Source organism: Chaetodon trifascialis, chromosome 3, assembly GCF_039877785.1.
Source record: "Chaetodon trifascialis isolate fChaTrf1 chromosome 3, fChaTrf1.hap1, whole genome shotgun sequence".
NCBI lineage: Eukaryota > Metazoa > Chordata > Actinopteri > Chaetodontiformes > Chaetodontidae > Chaetodon > Chaetodon trifascialis.
In genome coordinates this window covers 29,081,609-29,099,952 of record NC_092058.1, presented here as the reverse complement: position 1 = coordinate 29,099,952, position 18,344 = coordinate 29,081,609, and the positions used below count along the sequence as shown (strand labels likewise).

Genomic DNA, 18,344 nt, shown 5'->3' with positions numbered 1-18,344 from the left:
CCCCTTCACCACATCGGAAAATTCCATAACATTTTGTGATGTCGTTCATCTCCCTCAATAACTTCTGTAGCGTTTTTGGACTGCTAGATTTAAAACTGGCCCTCAACACATTAAATAGTTAGGTAGTTAATAGCTTGATGTTGACCAGCTTTAACATTAATCGGTAATAAATCAATAATCCAGTATTATAAATAGCAGTGCTGAAAATATTTCTGCAGTACTTCGCAAGATTTTGAACGGTGGACTATTGCTACTTCTACTTCAGTAAAGGCCTGAATACGTTTTTCACCAATAGCTGTGAATCACGTGCCTCCACACTCCTAATCGAGATTTTGGTGTCGTGTGCTGAACAGAGCTTTCCACCATCGGTGAGGGTGAACACTAATGAGAGATTATCTTTTGGTCATCGCTCCATTGTATCCCCAGGAGTTTCCAAGGTTCCTGAGGTGAGCTAGAATGTATGAGCAGACTTTTGGTGACATATGGTATTCAATGTCATAAAGCTTTTGTGAGTTGTGACCTGCAGACATCTCATGTAGGTCAGCACTTTGGAATTTCCTCTCAAATTCTGAACTTCCTTTCAAAATCTGCTTCAGTTAAGCCAGCGTTTCTCCACCTTTTCTGATCCATTTTTATGCCCTAAAAGTCTCATGAACCCAACAATTAGACAGTTGTTAAATAGAGAGTTGTCAAGTTGCCAGTGTGAATTTACTTCACAGTTTGTTTTCAAGACTACAGAAGGAGCTTCAAAGGACAATATATTATGTCAAAACCTTTTCATATTTTTTTTTAAATGAAACATATATTGTTTATCAATTGATTAGGTTCAGAAACATTTTTTAGCACTGTCTCAAAAAGCACAGGTTAAATACTAAGCATCATTCTAAAGCAGTATGAGACGCATGCACATTATCAATGTGTGTGTCTGTACATGGAAGCACAGCAGTGACTCCTGTCCTCAGAGTACCAATATGATCAGTGGCTCTACAGTTGCCCTGTTTCAGTTTGTCTAATGGGTTAAGTGCTCTGGGTAAATAAACACTCAGCAGATGCTGGAGGTGATCAAGCCTGAACTGTCTCTGTGGAGAGCGAGCAAATGGCTTCCAGATTGACTGGTGCTGTTGGAGGGAGTGAAGGAGGGAGGGGCTGTTGACTTCTGGAAAAGGGAGAGAGTGTCATCAAAGGGCCTGTTTTTACAAACACAACCCCTTGACACATCAATCCGGGGCCCCTGGCCCCCAGCTCAGCTGCACCAACAATGGCGACCTGTGCAGAACCTGGTTCCACTCATAAAGCAGGACACCATAGTGTTTTACCACACGTGGCCAGCCAGCAACACGACCCCGCTGCACTTTCTCTCCCCCAACACCACCACTGCGTCACAGTTTGGAACCGTAAATACTTTAACCCCCCAACCCCTCACCCCCTGCATCAACTTAAAGGAATGCCATTAAATGCCTGTTGAGGTGATTAAAGTACTAATGAAGTGTGTGGTGGAAGGAATGTGTCAGCGAAGCTGTAAGAGTGGAACTCAGTGAGAACATCTTACTATGGTTACTATGGTTACTATGGTTACTATGGTTACTATGGTTCGATTTTCCATCTCATTTTCCATTAATCTGTTCTCAATTTTATTTTCCATGAATTTATCCTCAATCTTATTTGAAATTAATTTATTCTCAATCTTACTTTACATTAATGTTCCGTTCCTGTTTATATTCATTCTTTTTTTTATGTGAAGCACTTGGTGCATGTGTTTTCGTTGCTTCATGGGATGAAGCTGCCAACAAATGTTATAGTGCAATGTTAGTCATAATCCTTATAAATAAAATATTAGGATATTGTCCTGCCAGGGTAAGTCTTATGAATTAACAAGTTGACCATTGTGGGACGCTAAACATGCCTAGAAGATGTAATAGTGGCATTACTTTATGTGTACTACTGTTGTTATTGTCGTGTCACTCGATTGTTCAGACACTGTAGGACGACTCTGTGAATATTATTTATATTTACAATGAACTACATTGTTATGTATAACGTGAAAGGTGGCTCTTGTAGAGACTAAGCCACCTACAATTATTATCCAGTCCAGCTGCATCAAGCTTTTTTGCCACTTGCAGCTCTTTGTTTTTGTTTTATGGCATTTTTACTCCACTGTTTAGTCTCAGTGCTCACATCAGCCTTCTTCCAGCCAGTGCAGGCAGCTGCTCTGAACCATAGGAACAAAAAAAAATCAAAAATACTTGATAACCGTGCTGCATGTCAGTTGCCTAGCACTGACCATGAGGCAGACAACGGTGGCAACTAGCAGGTGAAGAGAGTCAAACATCTTGTGACTGAAGAGCCAAATATTCTTCTCAGACATTGAATCCAAAACAGAGCTAAAAGGAGAGTGATGTGGGACTTACATTCACTGAGTGGGTGCAAACACAACACAGAAACAGACAATTAAATGCTAATGTTGTTCTGTGTCTGCTGGATTTCAGGGCTGACTTTGGTGAACTTGTACACATGTTCAGCACCAAAGAGACTGAAACATTTATTTCTTCATGAATTAATAGACACAGCTGATTTTTGTGAGCAGCAGAGATTGATCTTATAATAATGAAGAAAGCTGCACTTTATTTAGATGAATTAGTTACAGATCTGTGTAGCATGCATGGCTTATTGACATATGGACAGGAGCCATGTTAATGTTTTTACCAATTATCATACATTTAAACCAGAATTATTTCCTGTCATTTTTGTGCACCTAGCAATAATAATAATAAAAAAAAGGTATATTTTGTATATGTATATTTGCAGCTTTTGCAGCAACCAATATGTGACAGGTTGGTTGATAACTGATTTTGAATAAAAGACCAGCACAAGCAAAGAGCTGTTTCATTTTAACTATGTCTGAAAATGAGGAAAATAAGTAACAGGTCCCGACAAAGATGCAGATGCCAGACAAACTAAAGACAGTGCACCTTCAATGTTTTCCATCATCAGGAAGCATAATCCCCCTCTCATACCCAGAATGGGCTGACGAGACGATGAGCGTATGGCCCGACAGTGTTAGCTGTCTGCTGGGAAAGACTGCGGTCAGATAACTTGACTCATCGGAAACAGCTGCAATGGAGAGAAAAGAGCCTCCTCCAAACAGCCAGCCAGCTGCAGCCTGCTGCAAAGGGCCTTTAATGATGTGTGTGTGTGTGTGTGTGTGTGTGTGTGTGTGTGTGTGTGTGTGTGTGTGTGTGTGTGTGTGTGTGTGTGTGTGTGTGTGTGTGTGTGTGGTGTGGGTGCTTCACTAGATGGAGCATATGAGATGTACAGAGGAGAGAAGACACGCACTCTGGGCATAGTTTGAATAGTTTAGAGTTTAATGCAAAACAAAATGGTATCTCCCAGTATCTGCACTAAAAGCTAATGCATATTTGGAGTAAAGACTTTTTTGTGTTTGGTGTTACGTCCTCATTATCGTAATGTGCTGAACTTCCCAGTATTTTGCATGAAATCAGCTGTCTCTCTTGACTGGAATGTCCTCATCTCTGTCTTTTCTTTGTCCCCTAACCATGTTGGATATCACTGGTCATCTTATCTACTCAACTAAACTAAACACTAAACAAACTAATCACTCAAATGTGTTGTTTTTTTTTATTCTGGACGTTTGTAGCCTTCTTTGAAGATGTATACTTAACTTTCTGGATATTGCTAATAGGAATTTGTGGTGTCTTGTAAATCCATGTGGGTTGTATGCTTTGTTGTATGCAAGACACAAATAAATTAATAAAATAGTCTTTCATCCATTCAGCCCATATTCATTTCACAACTTTAATTATGAGCTCTTCTACATGAGCATCAAGTTTGTAAAGAGGCTTGTGAACATATCAGTGTAGTTGCCTGCATGCACTGCATGTGGGTTAAAACCTTCAAGTAAAATCAGACTAAACATTGTACTGGGAACACAGCAACATCTCTGAAAAGACATCATGGGACAAGAAACACAAGCAGTCCATCAGGCTGTAAACAAACCTGTCTGACTGTCATTGTGCTCTAACTGGTTTTTGACAAACAGCCAGTCTCTGGCTCAGTACAGTTTCTCAGACACATTCAGCGAGTACAGGTTTCAGCAAGGGTCTCTTAACAGGTCTCATAGTACCAAACCTGGCAACTTCATGGTTGGCAAGAAGTGGATCCTTCAGTTGAGAGGTGCTGGTATGCAGACATTGGACAGAGCCTGGCTCGTGGGTTCCTCTTGCTTCCATTCTTCATGCTAAGCTAATCAAAGCTAAGCCAAGCTGATCACCTGCTCAATCTACACATCTAACTCTTGGAAAGAAAGCAGAGTTTATTTTCCAGGATGTTTGGTTAAACATTTGCAGAAGCTGGGGAAGTTGTGATTTCATAGTAGTTTGTATTATGCTGTCTTGGTGAAGTAAATTGTGCTTCTGGTGCAGAACAAAGCAACTGTAAGCCCTGAACAGTACCAACAGAACTACCTCTCATTTGACCCTCAGTGTGATCTCACGATAAGGCTCAGCCCTCAACTGCCCATCCTCCTCACATCCCACCACCCTCCTCCACTTTCTCCCACACTTTCCCCCCTCTTTTCCCTCCCAAAGACGCTGATCATCTTTCACAGCTCCTGACAGTCTGAGCAACCAAGACAGGTGGGCCGGTGTGTCAGTCAAAGTTCAACAAATGGCCTCAGCCACGTCCACCACCTGTCTTACCTCTCGTTCCCAAGCCTCAACTTGACAAATTCTCCATTTGTACATAGCAGTCTGTCTTTTTGAATGAAATGACATCACTGTCAGAGGTTGGTTCTGAGTTCAAATTATGAAAGTCAGTTTTATAAGTGACAAGTTTTTCCTACGTTGCAGTTGGAGCCGCTAAAGGTAATACCAGAGCTAAAATAATAATAACACCCCAAGGCTTTTTGGGGGGACTAATATTTAAAAGAAGCAGGTGTTTCTTGATCCTGGGGCTGATGAACTAGTGTGTCATCATCTCCCAAAGGACGTCCGAAGGCTCCCAAACAGGCAGAACATCAAGTCAACCCCTGCGATACAGGAAGTAGACTCACACGCAATGATTCTTTTGGAGAAGCCCACCGCTGCCTTTAATGTCCACCAGGCTGGGCTTGACATTCCTCCAGCCCACGTCTGTCGGCTTCCTCTAGAGTCACCTGGGACCTCCAAGCAAAGGCCTCTGCAGGTCAGCAGAGTTTATCGCACCAGAGAAATCAACAAGTCGGCTATAAAACCTTGTCTGACATGATGTAACAGACGTGGCCTGAGGTCAGATAAAGGAGGCTATAAAAAGGCTCATCCGTTTTGGCCTTGAGGTCATTCTGCCTGCTCTGGACACGGCGGTCATATCCTCCATGTTGATTGGCAAGCAGTGTTGACCTGCAGCGGTGCTCTGCTCCTTTGTCTGTGGTGGAAGTTTTATGATTGCAGACATGTATAGTAGAGCATGATTGCTTGCTTTTATGGCTATATCCTTACAGAGTCTGGGCACAGCACATAAAGGGGGCAAGCGAGCCATATTTTTCATTTTGTCATTTTGTCCTGCTATAGTTATACTGCTATATGATATTGTTTAGTCAGTAAAATGTCAGAGAGAAGTAAAAAGGCCAACTTCCTAAAGCCCAAGGTGATGTCTTTGATTGTTTTTTGAGATAATATTCCATTCACAACAATGTAAACCAGAGACAAGCAGAGAATCGTCCCATGTAAGAAGCTTAAGATAATGAAGGCTCAGCATTTGTGCTTCGTAAATGATTTAAATGGAAAGTTGATGATGCATTGGATTGAATTTCTGGTGACCATTGGTTGATTAATTACATCAGATATATTACTGTATATTAAGCAGTAATTGCTTCTTTTTTTGGCCTCTTGTGGCCAGCAGAACAAGCTGCACGCACAACACTGACATATTATCACCTTATTCAGTTTTTATGGCTGTATGTGTGTTGCCTGTTTACATATTCTGTAGATATGGAACAACATTAACAGTAATTTGTAGTCATGTTTGTGTCCACCTGATGAATGTAAGTCTAATATTCACCATCTTTTGGCTGGATTCGGTCTGTGCCATGTCCTGAGAATAATATCTGCTCTTTGGATCTTTAGTAGTGATGCTCCACTATGTTCGCCAGCTCGTCTCTAACTGTGTCGGTCAGCTGGTTGGTGCTGAGCAGGTGGTGTACAGTGGGTTCATCAGAGCTTTTTCACTGAAAACAGCTGTGTGCTGCAGCTAGAACCCAGGGGGCAGTAATTTGATTACTTTTTTAGTAATGAATACTGTAAGGAATTATGAATTGAAATTCTGTAATTACATTACAGTTCCTAATAATATAACAATAATCCATCCATCCATCCATTTTCTATGCCGCTTATCCCTTTCGGGGTCGCGGGGGGGCCGGAGCCTATCTCGGCTGTCAACAGGCGAAAGGCGGGGTACACCCTGGACCGGTCACCAGCTGATCGCAGGGCACATACACACACCATTCACACTCACACCTAGGGGTAATTTAGAGTCACCAATCAACCTAATGAGCAAGTTTTTGGTCTGTGGGAGGAAGCCGGAGTGCCTGGAGAGAACCCACGCATGCACGGGAAGAACATGCAAACTTCACACAGAAAGGCCCGACCCGGGAATCGAACCTGTGACCTTCGTGCTGTGAGGCACTTGCACTACCTGCTGCGCCTCCGTGCAGCATCTATAACAACAATCTTTATTTCTATTTATTTGTATTCTTAACAAGTTCACAAACAGGAGATAAAAACCAAAACAAGAATCTCAGTAATGCTCCATGGGCTGTCTTAGGTTAATATCAGTTGTATGTGTGTGTTCAGACCTCCTCAGGATGTCTTAGCTTGGTGCAGGGGCTGGAGATGAGAGGAGACAGCTAGCCTCTGCAAAAAAAGGAGGAATATGCCTTCCAGTACTCCAGACTTGTATTTATGCATGGGGCCTTGCTTGCTGCCTTGCTGATGTTAACCACTGGTAAGCCAACATTCAGGGGTCACCTGGTTTTGTACAAAGTTGGAGGGTGAACAAACTGCTTCAAACCATAGTGTGGCTGCTTGTTAAACCACAATTTATTATCTTCTATTTCTACAAGTGTTAGATAAGAGTGATGTAACATAGCTGGGCTGAGTAACAGTAATTTAATCAGTAATGTAACTGATTTCATTTGCTGATTAGTAAGTTAGTTCATAAAGTAATTTATCTGATCTTGAATGATTAACAAGTAATTAGTATTTGATGACTTTTTTCAAGGAACTCGCCCTTCACTGAGGAAACGACGTTAATGAAAATGAGACTGAACCGAACTTAAAAACCAAACAATGAGCTGAGAGACGTAAAACTGTCTCTGAGGAGCTGAGAGGAGCTGGAGTCAGATCATAACTGTCTGTGGGTCAGTGTGAGAGACCCCTCTTACATTACACACTGTCATGTTATTATTGTTTCGTGATTATTAATATAGAAATATTGACTATTGCAGATTTAGATATCTGCTTCCATAACACTGCTACACTTTCTCGATGGACCCATGGAAGAAAGTTGGTCTTTTGGTTCATGTTGTCCGAGAGTCAGTGGTATATCTTTATCTTCCCATCAGGCTAAGTTGACCATGTTCCCCACTATAGCACGTGTGTGTGCAAGCATGTCTATTTGTGTGTGTAAGTGCACATGTAAACATATGTACAGACATGAATATGTGTTTTGAATGGTGGCCATTGTGTCTGAAAATAGCCATATCCAGTCTGTGGTCTATTGAGACACATACTTGCATTTCCCATGAGGGGTTAGTGGCTGGGGGCCACCGAGGGCTCAGCCCTGTCTGGTCTGCACCAGCAGCCCCGTTCTCATGACACCTGACCCAGAGCACATCCTGTAGTCAGGCTGCAGTGCTGTGCTGTGAAAGGCCAGAATCTGCTCATAAGGAATCTCCTAACATGGCAGGGGGAGGAGGGGGACAGACTTTAGGCTGGGGGCTGCTAACACACCCTGCTGTTTGTTTTCATCTTTTGAATGAGATTGTTTTGATTTACACATTGATCCTCTTTTTGTGTATAGTCCTGACTATTCCAAGAAGGTCAGATTTTGGCCATGTAGTGTTTATATGGGTCCCCCTCTGCTGGTCAAGGGAAGCACTGCACTGATAGAAAGATTGAGATGTTCCAAGTGTTTTTTTCCATTTTCACTTGGTCCAGATTCAGAGACTCGATCATGTGAAGGACATGGCCCTTTATGAGATGTTTTAACCCAAAGGTTCTCAACCTTGGGGTCGGGAACACCAAAAGGGGTCACAAAATAAATCTGAGAGGTCGCATGGTATGAAAGAAAACATTTCTGCTAGAGTAAACTATTTTTTCCTGACAAATGTAATTTTTACTTTTTTATATCTTCAGACCCCTACTTACGAAACTAAACTAAACAATCTGAGAGGGAAAAATCACTCAACTGATAGGCTGCTTTGTTGTATGGGTTCTTCTTGGGAACTACTGGTCAAACCTCAACAACTACAACGATCCATCTTTTTATTCCATGCAGTGTCAATTGACCATGTGCGGGATGCCTCATGACATCCTTACAGATTTAACACTAGCATGTCAGAATTTTTTTGCCTTCCATAGTTTGTTCCAAATGTTGACCACAGCACAGAGTGCTCTTAATTCAGGTTTAGGGTCACACATTCATAATCATACACGGTACAATGTATATAGTGAAATTCAATCTCTGCATTTAAACCATATCCTAAGCACGAGGAGCAGTGGGCAGCCATTGTGCAGTGCCCAAGGACCAACTCCAGTTCTAAGCCTGTGGTGAAGGACACGGACAGGAGAATTAATCTAACATCCATGTTTCTGATGGTGAGGGAAACCAGAGCATCAGGAGGAAACCCACAAAAACACAGGCAGATCCCAGAGCAGCCCTGCTGCCGCAACAGTGCACCAGGGCTGCTCTGTGCTGCCTACCCTGTACAACTGTGAACGTAGTGAAGCCAAAGAAGAACGATGTTGTTGGTGTTGGTGCTGGCAGGTGGATCTGTAAAAGAGAGGAAAGGTCACCTTCATTTTTCTATTTTTCTTTTCCTTTGTTCTTTCTTTCAATCCCTAGCACCTCCTTCCCAGTGACCCATACGTATCATGAAAATACATCAGATTATGATTGGTCAGACACCAACATACAGAATGTCATGTCTCTCAGCAAGTCACAGCAAGAATTTCTGATCCTATTATTGCCTAATCTGACACAGTGACCATTATAACCAACAAAAATGTTGTGTAGTCTGAACCCAGCATTACAGCCAGTCAAAGGTAACTGCAGTTTTGTCCTCTAAATCTGGGCCATGGATGGCTACATTTCTTTTAAGCCTGACCTTGAAATGCACTGGATGTGATGCAATGTAAGATAAGATAAAATAAGATAATCCTTCCCCACAGTAACAAAAAACCAAGACATCAGAAATGAGTAAACACTATGGTAAGTAATACAGACAGTGGCTGACTTCACATCATTGCACTTAGGGAATACTGATATTGCTCTAGGCCTATATTGAGGGGTACGACACTCTTGGTGAGCAGTCTTGCTGAATTTCACATTCGCTGATGTTGTATATGAGTGAATTTGTCAGTTTGGGTGTGTGGTCAACTGGGAGCAGTGTTAACTGTAAAGTGTGACAGCAGCAGGAAGGAAGAACCTGCAGTATCTCTCCCTCGCACCTCTCTGCAGGTGACACAGCCTGTTACTGAAGGAGCTGCCCAGTGCTGTCAGAGTATCCTGCATGGGGTGGGACATGTTCTCCATCAGGGACGATCGCTTAGCCATCATCCTCCCTTCTGTTTTCCACGTCCACTGGGTCAAGAGGGCGTCCCAGGATGGAGCTGGGCTTCTTAACCACTCTGTTAAGAGTCTTACAGTCAGCACTCAAGATGCTGCCGCCTAAACAGACTCCATGGAGGATGGCTGGTGCCACCAGAGTCTCCTCAGCAGATACAATCTACTCTGGCCTTTCTTTAACAGTGATCAGCAAAGCTTATTATTGAGGTGAACACCCTGGTACTTGTAATAGACCCACATCTCACTGTCCATTCCCTGGATACTCACTGGTGTAGGAGGAAAGTTTGCACCAGCAGAAGTCCACCACTAGCTCTCTGGTGTTGCCCACATTGATCTGGAGGCAGCTCCGCTAGAATCAATCCCCATATCCCTGAGTCAGTTCGCTGTCGTCCCCTTCTGTGATGAGGTCAAGGATTGCAGAATATCAGGGAAGTTTTGCAGATGGCTGATTTGAGTCTGCAGTGTAGAGGGTGAAGAAGAACGGAGCTGGGACAATGATGTTGGACCAACAGTCCTGTATTCTCACATACTGTGGTTAGTAACATTATTTGACATTATGCTCTCTGTGAATGTTTATCATAGTCAACACAAAAGTGTATTTCCATCCTTTAGAAGTGAGTCTTTTATGTGGCATGAAGAGGATGGTAAGACGTGCCTGCTTTATTTCTTTATGTTACATTACAAGCTTGATTACATCCAGTGTGTTTTACTTCCAGGCAGAAATAAATGTGTCCAAGATTAGCACTGAGATTTTAGAATTAATGTACGCCTTTCCTATTATACTGTGTAACACTATCAAACAGTAATACTAGCTTGGAAATGGTTGAATGCTAATGCTAGCTGTAGCTAATATGGTATCAAAAATGGCCCGATCTCTCTCCGGATTTTTACATCCATTGTCTTGTCTCAGCTGCAAATGAGCCTCAGTATAGGCCTAGTCTTTGTATTTTCCTCTGTGGTGTTGTTCAACTGCATGTGAGTTGAGTAGGCACTCAGACGAGGTAACACACAGTTGACATTGCTTCACTTGTTTCTGGCGCCTCCACTGCCTCACTTTGGTTCTCTGAATTGTTGTGGTTGTAAAGTGTGCTGCTATTTAGCCAGCAAACAGTCTTATCTTTGGTCGTCAGTTTTCCATCTACAGCGTATCTGAAACACTTTCACATGCTGCTTTCAAATGCTTTGGTGTCATGATTATCTAACCGGCACGGCTTTGTTCAATTGTGTCCTCATTTTTTGTTTATTAGATTAGTCTACTGATTGGTTAATAGGGCATGCAAAAGATCAGCTGATAGTGAGTTTTAAGAGCACCCTCCTTCTGACCACAAGGCAAACGACTTCATAGGCTTCATTGTGCTTACAGACTGTAAACTTTGAATTGGGACAGGTCATTACAGAATATTACATTCTTTAAAAAAAAAAGAAGTAAAAAATAAATAAATAAATAATAATAATCACTGCCCTAGTGAAGACATTTTGCACTGTAGCAAAAAAAAATATATATATATATATATATATATAAATCACTTAGTCCTCTAAAATAACACGAGCTTGTCAGACATGAATGAATGGTAAAATATCAGTTCCACAAAGAGGTTTGGAATGAATGGACGAGGCCTACATGTCAGTTCAAATTAGCTTCAGCTTGAGTTTCTGAAAAAGTGACAACAGTATTGTATATGTATTCAGGCATCAGTAAGAGAGCTTCAGTAATTGTGCATTTACATCAGTTTTATTTTCATCATCAAATTGACCAGACAGAGAAATATAGCCTCAGAATATATTTTGGATTTAGTTTTCAACAAATCCAATGCATGGCTTCTATTAAGTCCATGTTAAATTCACAAATTCATCAACCAATAATAAATAAATAATCTTTGAAAATTGGCAAATAAATAGTTAAATAAGTTAATAAATACACAAATACATTATTTAATGAATAAGAAATGTTTGAGGTAAATTAAGAACTAGTTGGCATAAAAAATAATACTGGCATGTAAATTATTGCAATTCAATTTATAAAAACAATATAAAATATTTTTCCTTTGTGATCAACACTGCGATTTTTATGAATTTCATACATAATTCCTGAATAATTCAAAGTGAGGTTATTGCTTATCAAAAGGCAGGATTATTATGCATGCATGTGACAAGCCTGAGAAGTAAAGTGGCAAGCTTTTCTCTGACTTTGTTGAATGAACCATTAAAAGTTTATAAATAGAAATGGAAAAGAGGAATATTTTCAGTCAGTCCTCGGAGCTGCAGTCATCCTCAGCCTGGTACCCTTTGAAGCAGGCCGACTCATAGTGCTTGTTCAGGTAGGACTTGAGTGCGAAGCTTTTGTGGCAGCGTTTGCAGGAGTAGTGCTTGAAGGCTGAGTGGGTCTGCATGTGGGCGCGCAGGTTGGAGCGGTCGGCGAAGGCTTTGCCGCAGTGGGCACAGGCAAATGGTTTCTCTCCAGTGTGAGACCTCATGTGGCCCTGTAGGAGCCAGGGTCGACTGAAGGCTTTGCCACACACCGAGCACTCGTGCTTCAGGTCATGGGTCAGCATGTGCATGGCCAGTGCTGGCATGGACACGTACACTTTGTGGCAGGTGGGACACTTCCTGGCCTGCTGGCTGTCCAGGCTACGGTGAGTCTGCTTGTGTCTGCTCAGATTGGAGGACGTGGCGTAAGACTTGCCACACTCGCCACATGCATGACGCCCTTTGGATTTCCCTTTGGCAAGGCTGCAGTCTGCCGAGCGGACATCATTGTTGCTGCCTGATTGACTGCCTCTCTTCCGGGGACACCTCTGGTTGGGTCTCCGGCAGGAGCGTCCATCGGAGATGAGGAAGGTGTCGATGGTGCACGCCTCCAACCCAGGGCCACTACTGTCTGACTCAACTGTCCCGCTGGAGACAGGGCTGTCCGGATGCTCCATGTCGTGGTCGGAGAACTCTTCCCCGACACTGCCACCTGGGGAGTACAGGGGCCCTGAGGAGAGCCCGGTCTGCTCATGACCTGGCTCCTTTGTGCTCCTCAACACTGAGGGGATGATGTAATCGTGGATGTAGCCTGAAATATATATATATATATATATATAAATAATGAGATGGAAAAGATTTTTTCATTGGAATAAATGAATGGAACATCTTGATGATCTCAATAACCTCTGAAGAAAAGTGCCCTCTTACACAAACCTCTAATCAATATGAAACCTATACAGGAAGCTATTTGTAAGTGCCAGGTTCAGCAAGCTTTGGGACTAAAATATTAATGAGTGCAGAGTTCTGCCCCAATCAATACCTCCGCTGGCTCCACAAGTGCTATCGGAAGAAAAAATGTGAAAGGCACATTGTGGCTGAATATTAGTCAAACACAATGTGCTGACATTGACAAAACAGACACAGAGCAATAGTTTGGCTCCGGATCGATCCACCTGTCGCTGCCTCACAGCAGCAGCACCAGCAACATGTCTGAATCTGTGATAGAGGCGGGGGGGGGACCCAAACAGAGGGTCTCAGCAGTGAAATCCCCTCAATCATTAAATCATTTTAATCAGATCATTCCCCATCTGTGCTGTTTTTGAGAGTGTTCATGAGTATGGTAAGAGGGAGATTGAGTGACAGGTGGGGGACTGCAATTTGGCAAAGAGGGAAGGGCCGGGGAGGGTGTGTGTGTGTTTTGTGTGGGGCACTGCTGTCTGATCTTGACAGCAGTCAATGGTATATTGAGCCCACTCGCCCCCACCACCTCCAACACTCCCCCTACACACACACACACACACACACACACATACACACACGCACACACTGGCACACAAAGGGAAGCAGACAGCTGGCATCCTAAATCTGGGGGACAAATGATTCAAGTCAAACACAAGATCTGTGATGCTGGAGGGGGAGGTGGGAGGGGGCCTGCTCAAAGCACACATTTCTTTGGATGTTTCTGAAAGCCAAACACACACACACACACACACACACACACACACACACACACACACACACACACACACACACACGCCATACTGTTTGTATTGCAGGGTTGTTCTTACATCCAGCCTCTATAGAAATCCTAGGGATGAAAATCTACTGTCTGCTGATGCACTGATCATGTTGCACCTTATTGAATTACCTGCAGCACTCTGTATTTTCCAGTCATTACCCATCCTCTAAAAAACCCTGTCCCATCACCTCTCACTGCTCCACATATGGATTGTGTTGCTGCAATCCTACTCCCTGTGGCTATCTAACATCCTGCAGGATCAGATGGAGAGAGATGGAGAGATAAATGAGGGGGGGTGGATGATAAGAGGAGAGACTCAAGGGCAACTGCTCCATCTAAGGACAACACAGTCCCATGCGGCTATCTGCTTTCTCTCCAGTTTTTTTCCTTCTTTCTAGTTGGACCTGACAAAGGCTTGCATCAGATTGTCTGCCTAATGCCCCCGTACACGTATATTTCATCATTCATGTACACAATAGTATTAAAGCCAAAGGCTGCTGTGTGATCTGGTTTGAGTATTAAGCAGATTGAGCCAGCGTGACCTGAATACTATTTAGCATCCGCAGAGTTAGAAAACAAAAGTCCTGAGGGATAGGGAAGGGGGGCGAGCAATGCCTTTGGGGGATTTTGGGGGTTTCCAAGAGCGATTAGGTAGCAGAGACAACAACATAAATACTGCTGCATGAATTTATTTTTGAGGTTTTTTCTCCATTTTGTGCGAAAAACCGTATGGACTGACTCCAAATGAAGAAATCAACAGCCACTGCAGCAGACACATGTATAAAAAAGTTGAAAACACAACTTAGAGAGATGTCAACTCACCATTTTCACTCAAACGCACCGCCAAGTTGGTGGCTGACTCTGTGATGGCATGTGTCACAGTGTAAGAGTCATCCCAGTGCTGCTGATGCTGATGGTAGTAGTTGGAAGATGAGAAATCATGAACCTTCAGCTGCTTCACCAGAAAGGAGCGTGGCATTTTTATTTCCCTGATGAAAAGCTGATGCTAGAGCCTCATAGAAAAATGTGAACAGATTGCTGATAAAAAAAAAAAAAGAGCAGAAATGTAGTGAGCTTCCAGGCGGCCTCCTTTAGCAGGCCAAACAACGGAGGATTGAAAAAAGGGTTTACAAAAAATCTGTCCTGGAAATGGTTTAAAGCCAGAGGGGAAGAGAAAGGGAAAATGTAGTGAAAGTCGCAGGGAGAGAGAGAGAAAGCAGAGGACAAGGAGGATGAAGAGGAAGATAGAAAGTGGCGAGAGAGAAACAGAGGCAGAGAGAGAGATGGCTGGACTAGCTGAGCTCAGCACTACTGCAGCCTTTTATATGTGGGGCACGAGCCCCAAAGATCAGGTGGTGCTTTGGAAGAGGGAGCTGCTTAGCATTAATCCATCAAACATCCCCAGGGACACACATCAAATTACCACGAGCCGTCTGTGCTTCTCCCCGCAAGCACACGCACATGCACGTACACACACAGCAGTCAGCTAACCCACCTCCTCCCACATCCTCCTCCTCCTCCTTTCACCCCTCCGTCTCCCCTCTCCCAGGGAAGGAGAGCAGACAATAGTGGTGCAGAAGCACGTGGGTGACACTACACACAACATCTTGTCCTCCATTGTCTTTCAATGAAGTAGCTAACACAATTTATGCTGCCCCAAACACACACCCCTTTTCCTCCTCACACCACCACCACTGATATTTCATCATCATCATCAGCTCATCTTAAATTGTTAAAGAGGCCTTGGTTTGTAAATCAGAATATGGATTGGGCTGTGTTCATTTTCACCAAATTTAGGTCATGTTTAACGGCTCCAAGAGACACATGAAGGCGTGTGAATGCAGATACTTGTATGAATGGAGTTTCAGTATTATTATTATTCCATGTGTTATTTTCATCTTCATCATCACTCTGCACAGAACTATATATTGTTATTTTTTCATGTAATTTGTTCAATTCTAACTTGTGCAAATAAGTCAAACCTTAAGTCCACCTCGTTAAACTACTTGTCACAGAACATTGTCTCTATTTTCCCTGTAAGTGACACCAAATTACATAGTCCAGCAATGACCCTTAAAACAAACCATCACTTTATAAAGGTGTTACTTTGGAACCAATGCCAAACTCAAGTAGCATCTTGGCATTAATAGGGATGTTCTGTATATTTTATATATTCTAATTGGATATTGGCGTATGTACTGACCCTCAAATGTGGCCACGTCTCATTGTTCACAGTCGAAAAATGTATTTGAAGTGAATTGATATTATTTATTTGAATAATTGATGCTATTTTTCAGATAGATAATGTCTGACACACGCAGAGTTGCAGATGGCTGTTTAAGGCACATACATGAAAAGATTTTAATGATACACTGGATGATATGTCATGCAAATAAAACTTGTTTTCATTTACATATCCAACTATTACAATCCTTACATGTTTGTGGCATCAGCCTGCAGGTTTAGCATTTGCATTTTTAATTTTCATCCTCTGGATGTCCCTGGCAGTTTTATGTCTTTCTGTTGACCCCTCAGCCCTCAGTAGAACCATATAACCATCATCTGGATAAAAAGGCTCCACGGTGACTTCCAGTTCGTCGGCTGTGACAGGCTGACCTCTGGGTACCTGCGGGGTCATGGACTCTGGTTGGCCAGAGAGAGGCCACAGCTTAAATGCAGCATGGACAGTTCACTCACAGATGGCTCTGGAGGGTACAGTTCAGTATGACTGGATCATACAAAATATCTAATCTCACAGACAGATGTCGATGGGGGGATTTTCATTCCGCCCCTCATACAGTGACATGTGTACAGAAGACACATTAACTCTGGTCAGGTCTACTGTAAAAACAACTCAAGCATGCTAAAATTATCACAAAATGTACCAAAAGAATTCCATCTTAAAGTATGAAACAAGTGATACTAAATTCAAACAGACAAATCCCATGGAAGCACCCACAGACACAATAAATGCATCTCACTAAAAACCACTGAATGCCGCATACACCATCCTGCTGCCCAAAATACTTACTGGAGCCCCAAACATGTATTAATCCGCGTCTGAAAGTAGTCTCCAACAAATTATTGTTTATTATCTGTTTATTACAACTGTTATTTATCTTTGTAAGTGAGGCCATTACTTCTGTCAGTTATGACAACATTGTACAAACTTATTCTTAAAAGTGAATGAAAAGCTGTGTCATTGTCTGGTCAAATGTCTGACCAACCTATTTGTAGGGAGGTTGCAGAATTCTGAAACCACAGCCATTGCTTTGGTGCATAAAAAGTCAGCACTATCATTTTCTTTGAAAAATAAAACAATATATTGATGGCCTGTTTTGATCTTACACTTAGGGGTTTTAATACGAGATGAACTAGCATATTATTGAGATTTTTTAACTGTATGAAAAAGTGAAATAACTTCAGCTTCAGTCTTTTTATGCAACTTTGCCTAGAACTGTGTCCGCCTGACTATGATGTCTTAGAAAATGTATTTTCTCATAACAAATGAAAAACTCTGCAGTTGGCTGAAGATGTTTTATCCTCTTTGCAGTGTTTTGTGTTTCAATCCTAAATACAAAGATGTGTTTAGGTCGACTAAACACAGCAGTGTCATCGATGAGCAAATTGAGCAGAGAGGATGGGAACAAAGCACAAAAATGACTCCATAATTCTATCATTTTTGTTGTTGCACAAGTTCCCTTACAGTCATAAAGAGAAATTACAGGCCAGAAATGGAATATTTCTGCTCGAGAAGTCTGGTCATTGGTATCCTTGTGTGTCTGCTGACTGCTGAGTTTGATTAAATGCATGTTAAGTAGTGTTGCAGAGAATGCACCAAGACTGTCTATCTAAGCCTGTTGAGCTGTGATAAGTGAGATAATTTGTGTTAATCACATCCAGTAATTAGAGATCCATCTGAAAAACAAAAGCAGGTCCCTTTCACTGAGGCATCTTTTCAGCACCTCCACAAAAATCTCCCACTCCGCCATCTGACAACGAGGCAGCTGCATGCCAGTGAATGAGAGTGATTGTCTCTTTTCTTTTAATCAGCACTTAGTGGGTGAGAAAATGGAGAATTTCCCCTCTTCACTCCGCATGCTTTTTCAAGGGTTGATTGTGGTTAGCTGCTGAGGGTGTCTTGTGATTTATGTTCCAACACATTTCATACTTTTTTAACCATCCAGCTTTGTGCAAATGGTGTTAGGAACGCTCCATTGAGATTTGTCTCGCACACTTGTCTGCAGAAGCAAATAACAAAACACCTCAAGTCGATTTGGAAGTGACTGGTTAAAGTCTCGCACAATCAGCCACGTCCGCACCATGTCACCTCGAATGGGGGGGTGGGATTAGAGGTCAGCGGAGGAGATGAGGAAAAAACTCCCAGCCGTCAGGTGTTCTGACAGACAGGGAATAGAGTGGCAATGCTGAAGAGAACGACGGGGATGCCAAAAGGGGGAGGAGGCGTTGTAAACTGTATTTTAATCTAGTCAGGCCTCAATCCTGATAAAAGGAA

General features: G+C 42.5%; 1 protein-coding gene across 1 annotated transcript; it reads right to left on the bottom strand.

The window, feature by feature from the left end:
• Nucleotides 1-11,555: 11,555 nt before the first annotated feature.
• Nucleotides 11,556-15,122, bottom strand: LOC139329165 (transcriptional repressor scratch 1-like). The gene is made up of 2 exons (XM_070959338.1): nt 14,651-15,122; nt 11,556-12,898 (listed from the first exon to the last, which is right to left on the bottom strand). The coding sequence occupies exons 1-2, from the start codon at nt 14,805-14,807 to the stop codon at nt 12,087-12,089; spliced, it is 969 nt and encodes a 322-aa protein (XP_070815439.1). The 5' UTR covers nt 14,808-15,122; the 3' UTR covers nt 11,556-12,086.
• Between the last annotated feature and the right edge of the window lie 3,222 nt (nt 15,123-18,344).

What these genes read in the sequence shown, in the direction of transcription:
- LOC139329165 (XM_070959338.1), bottom strand. Translation starts at nt 14,807, where the DNA reads ATGCCACGCTCCTTTCTGGTGAAGCAGCTGAAGGTTCATGATTTCTCA. An exon ending in GGTGCGTTTGAGTGAAAATG is followed by an intron (nt 12,899 to 14,650) that starts GTGAGTTGACAT and finishes TATATATTTCAG; the next exon opens with GCTACATCCACGATTACATC.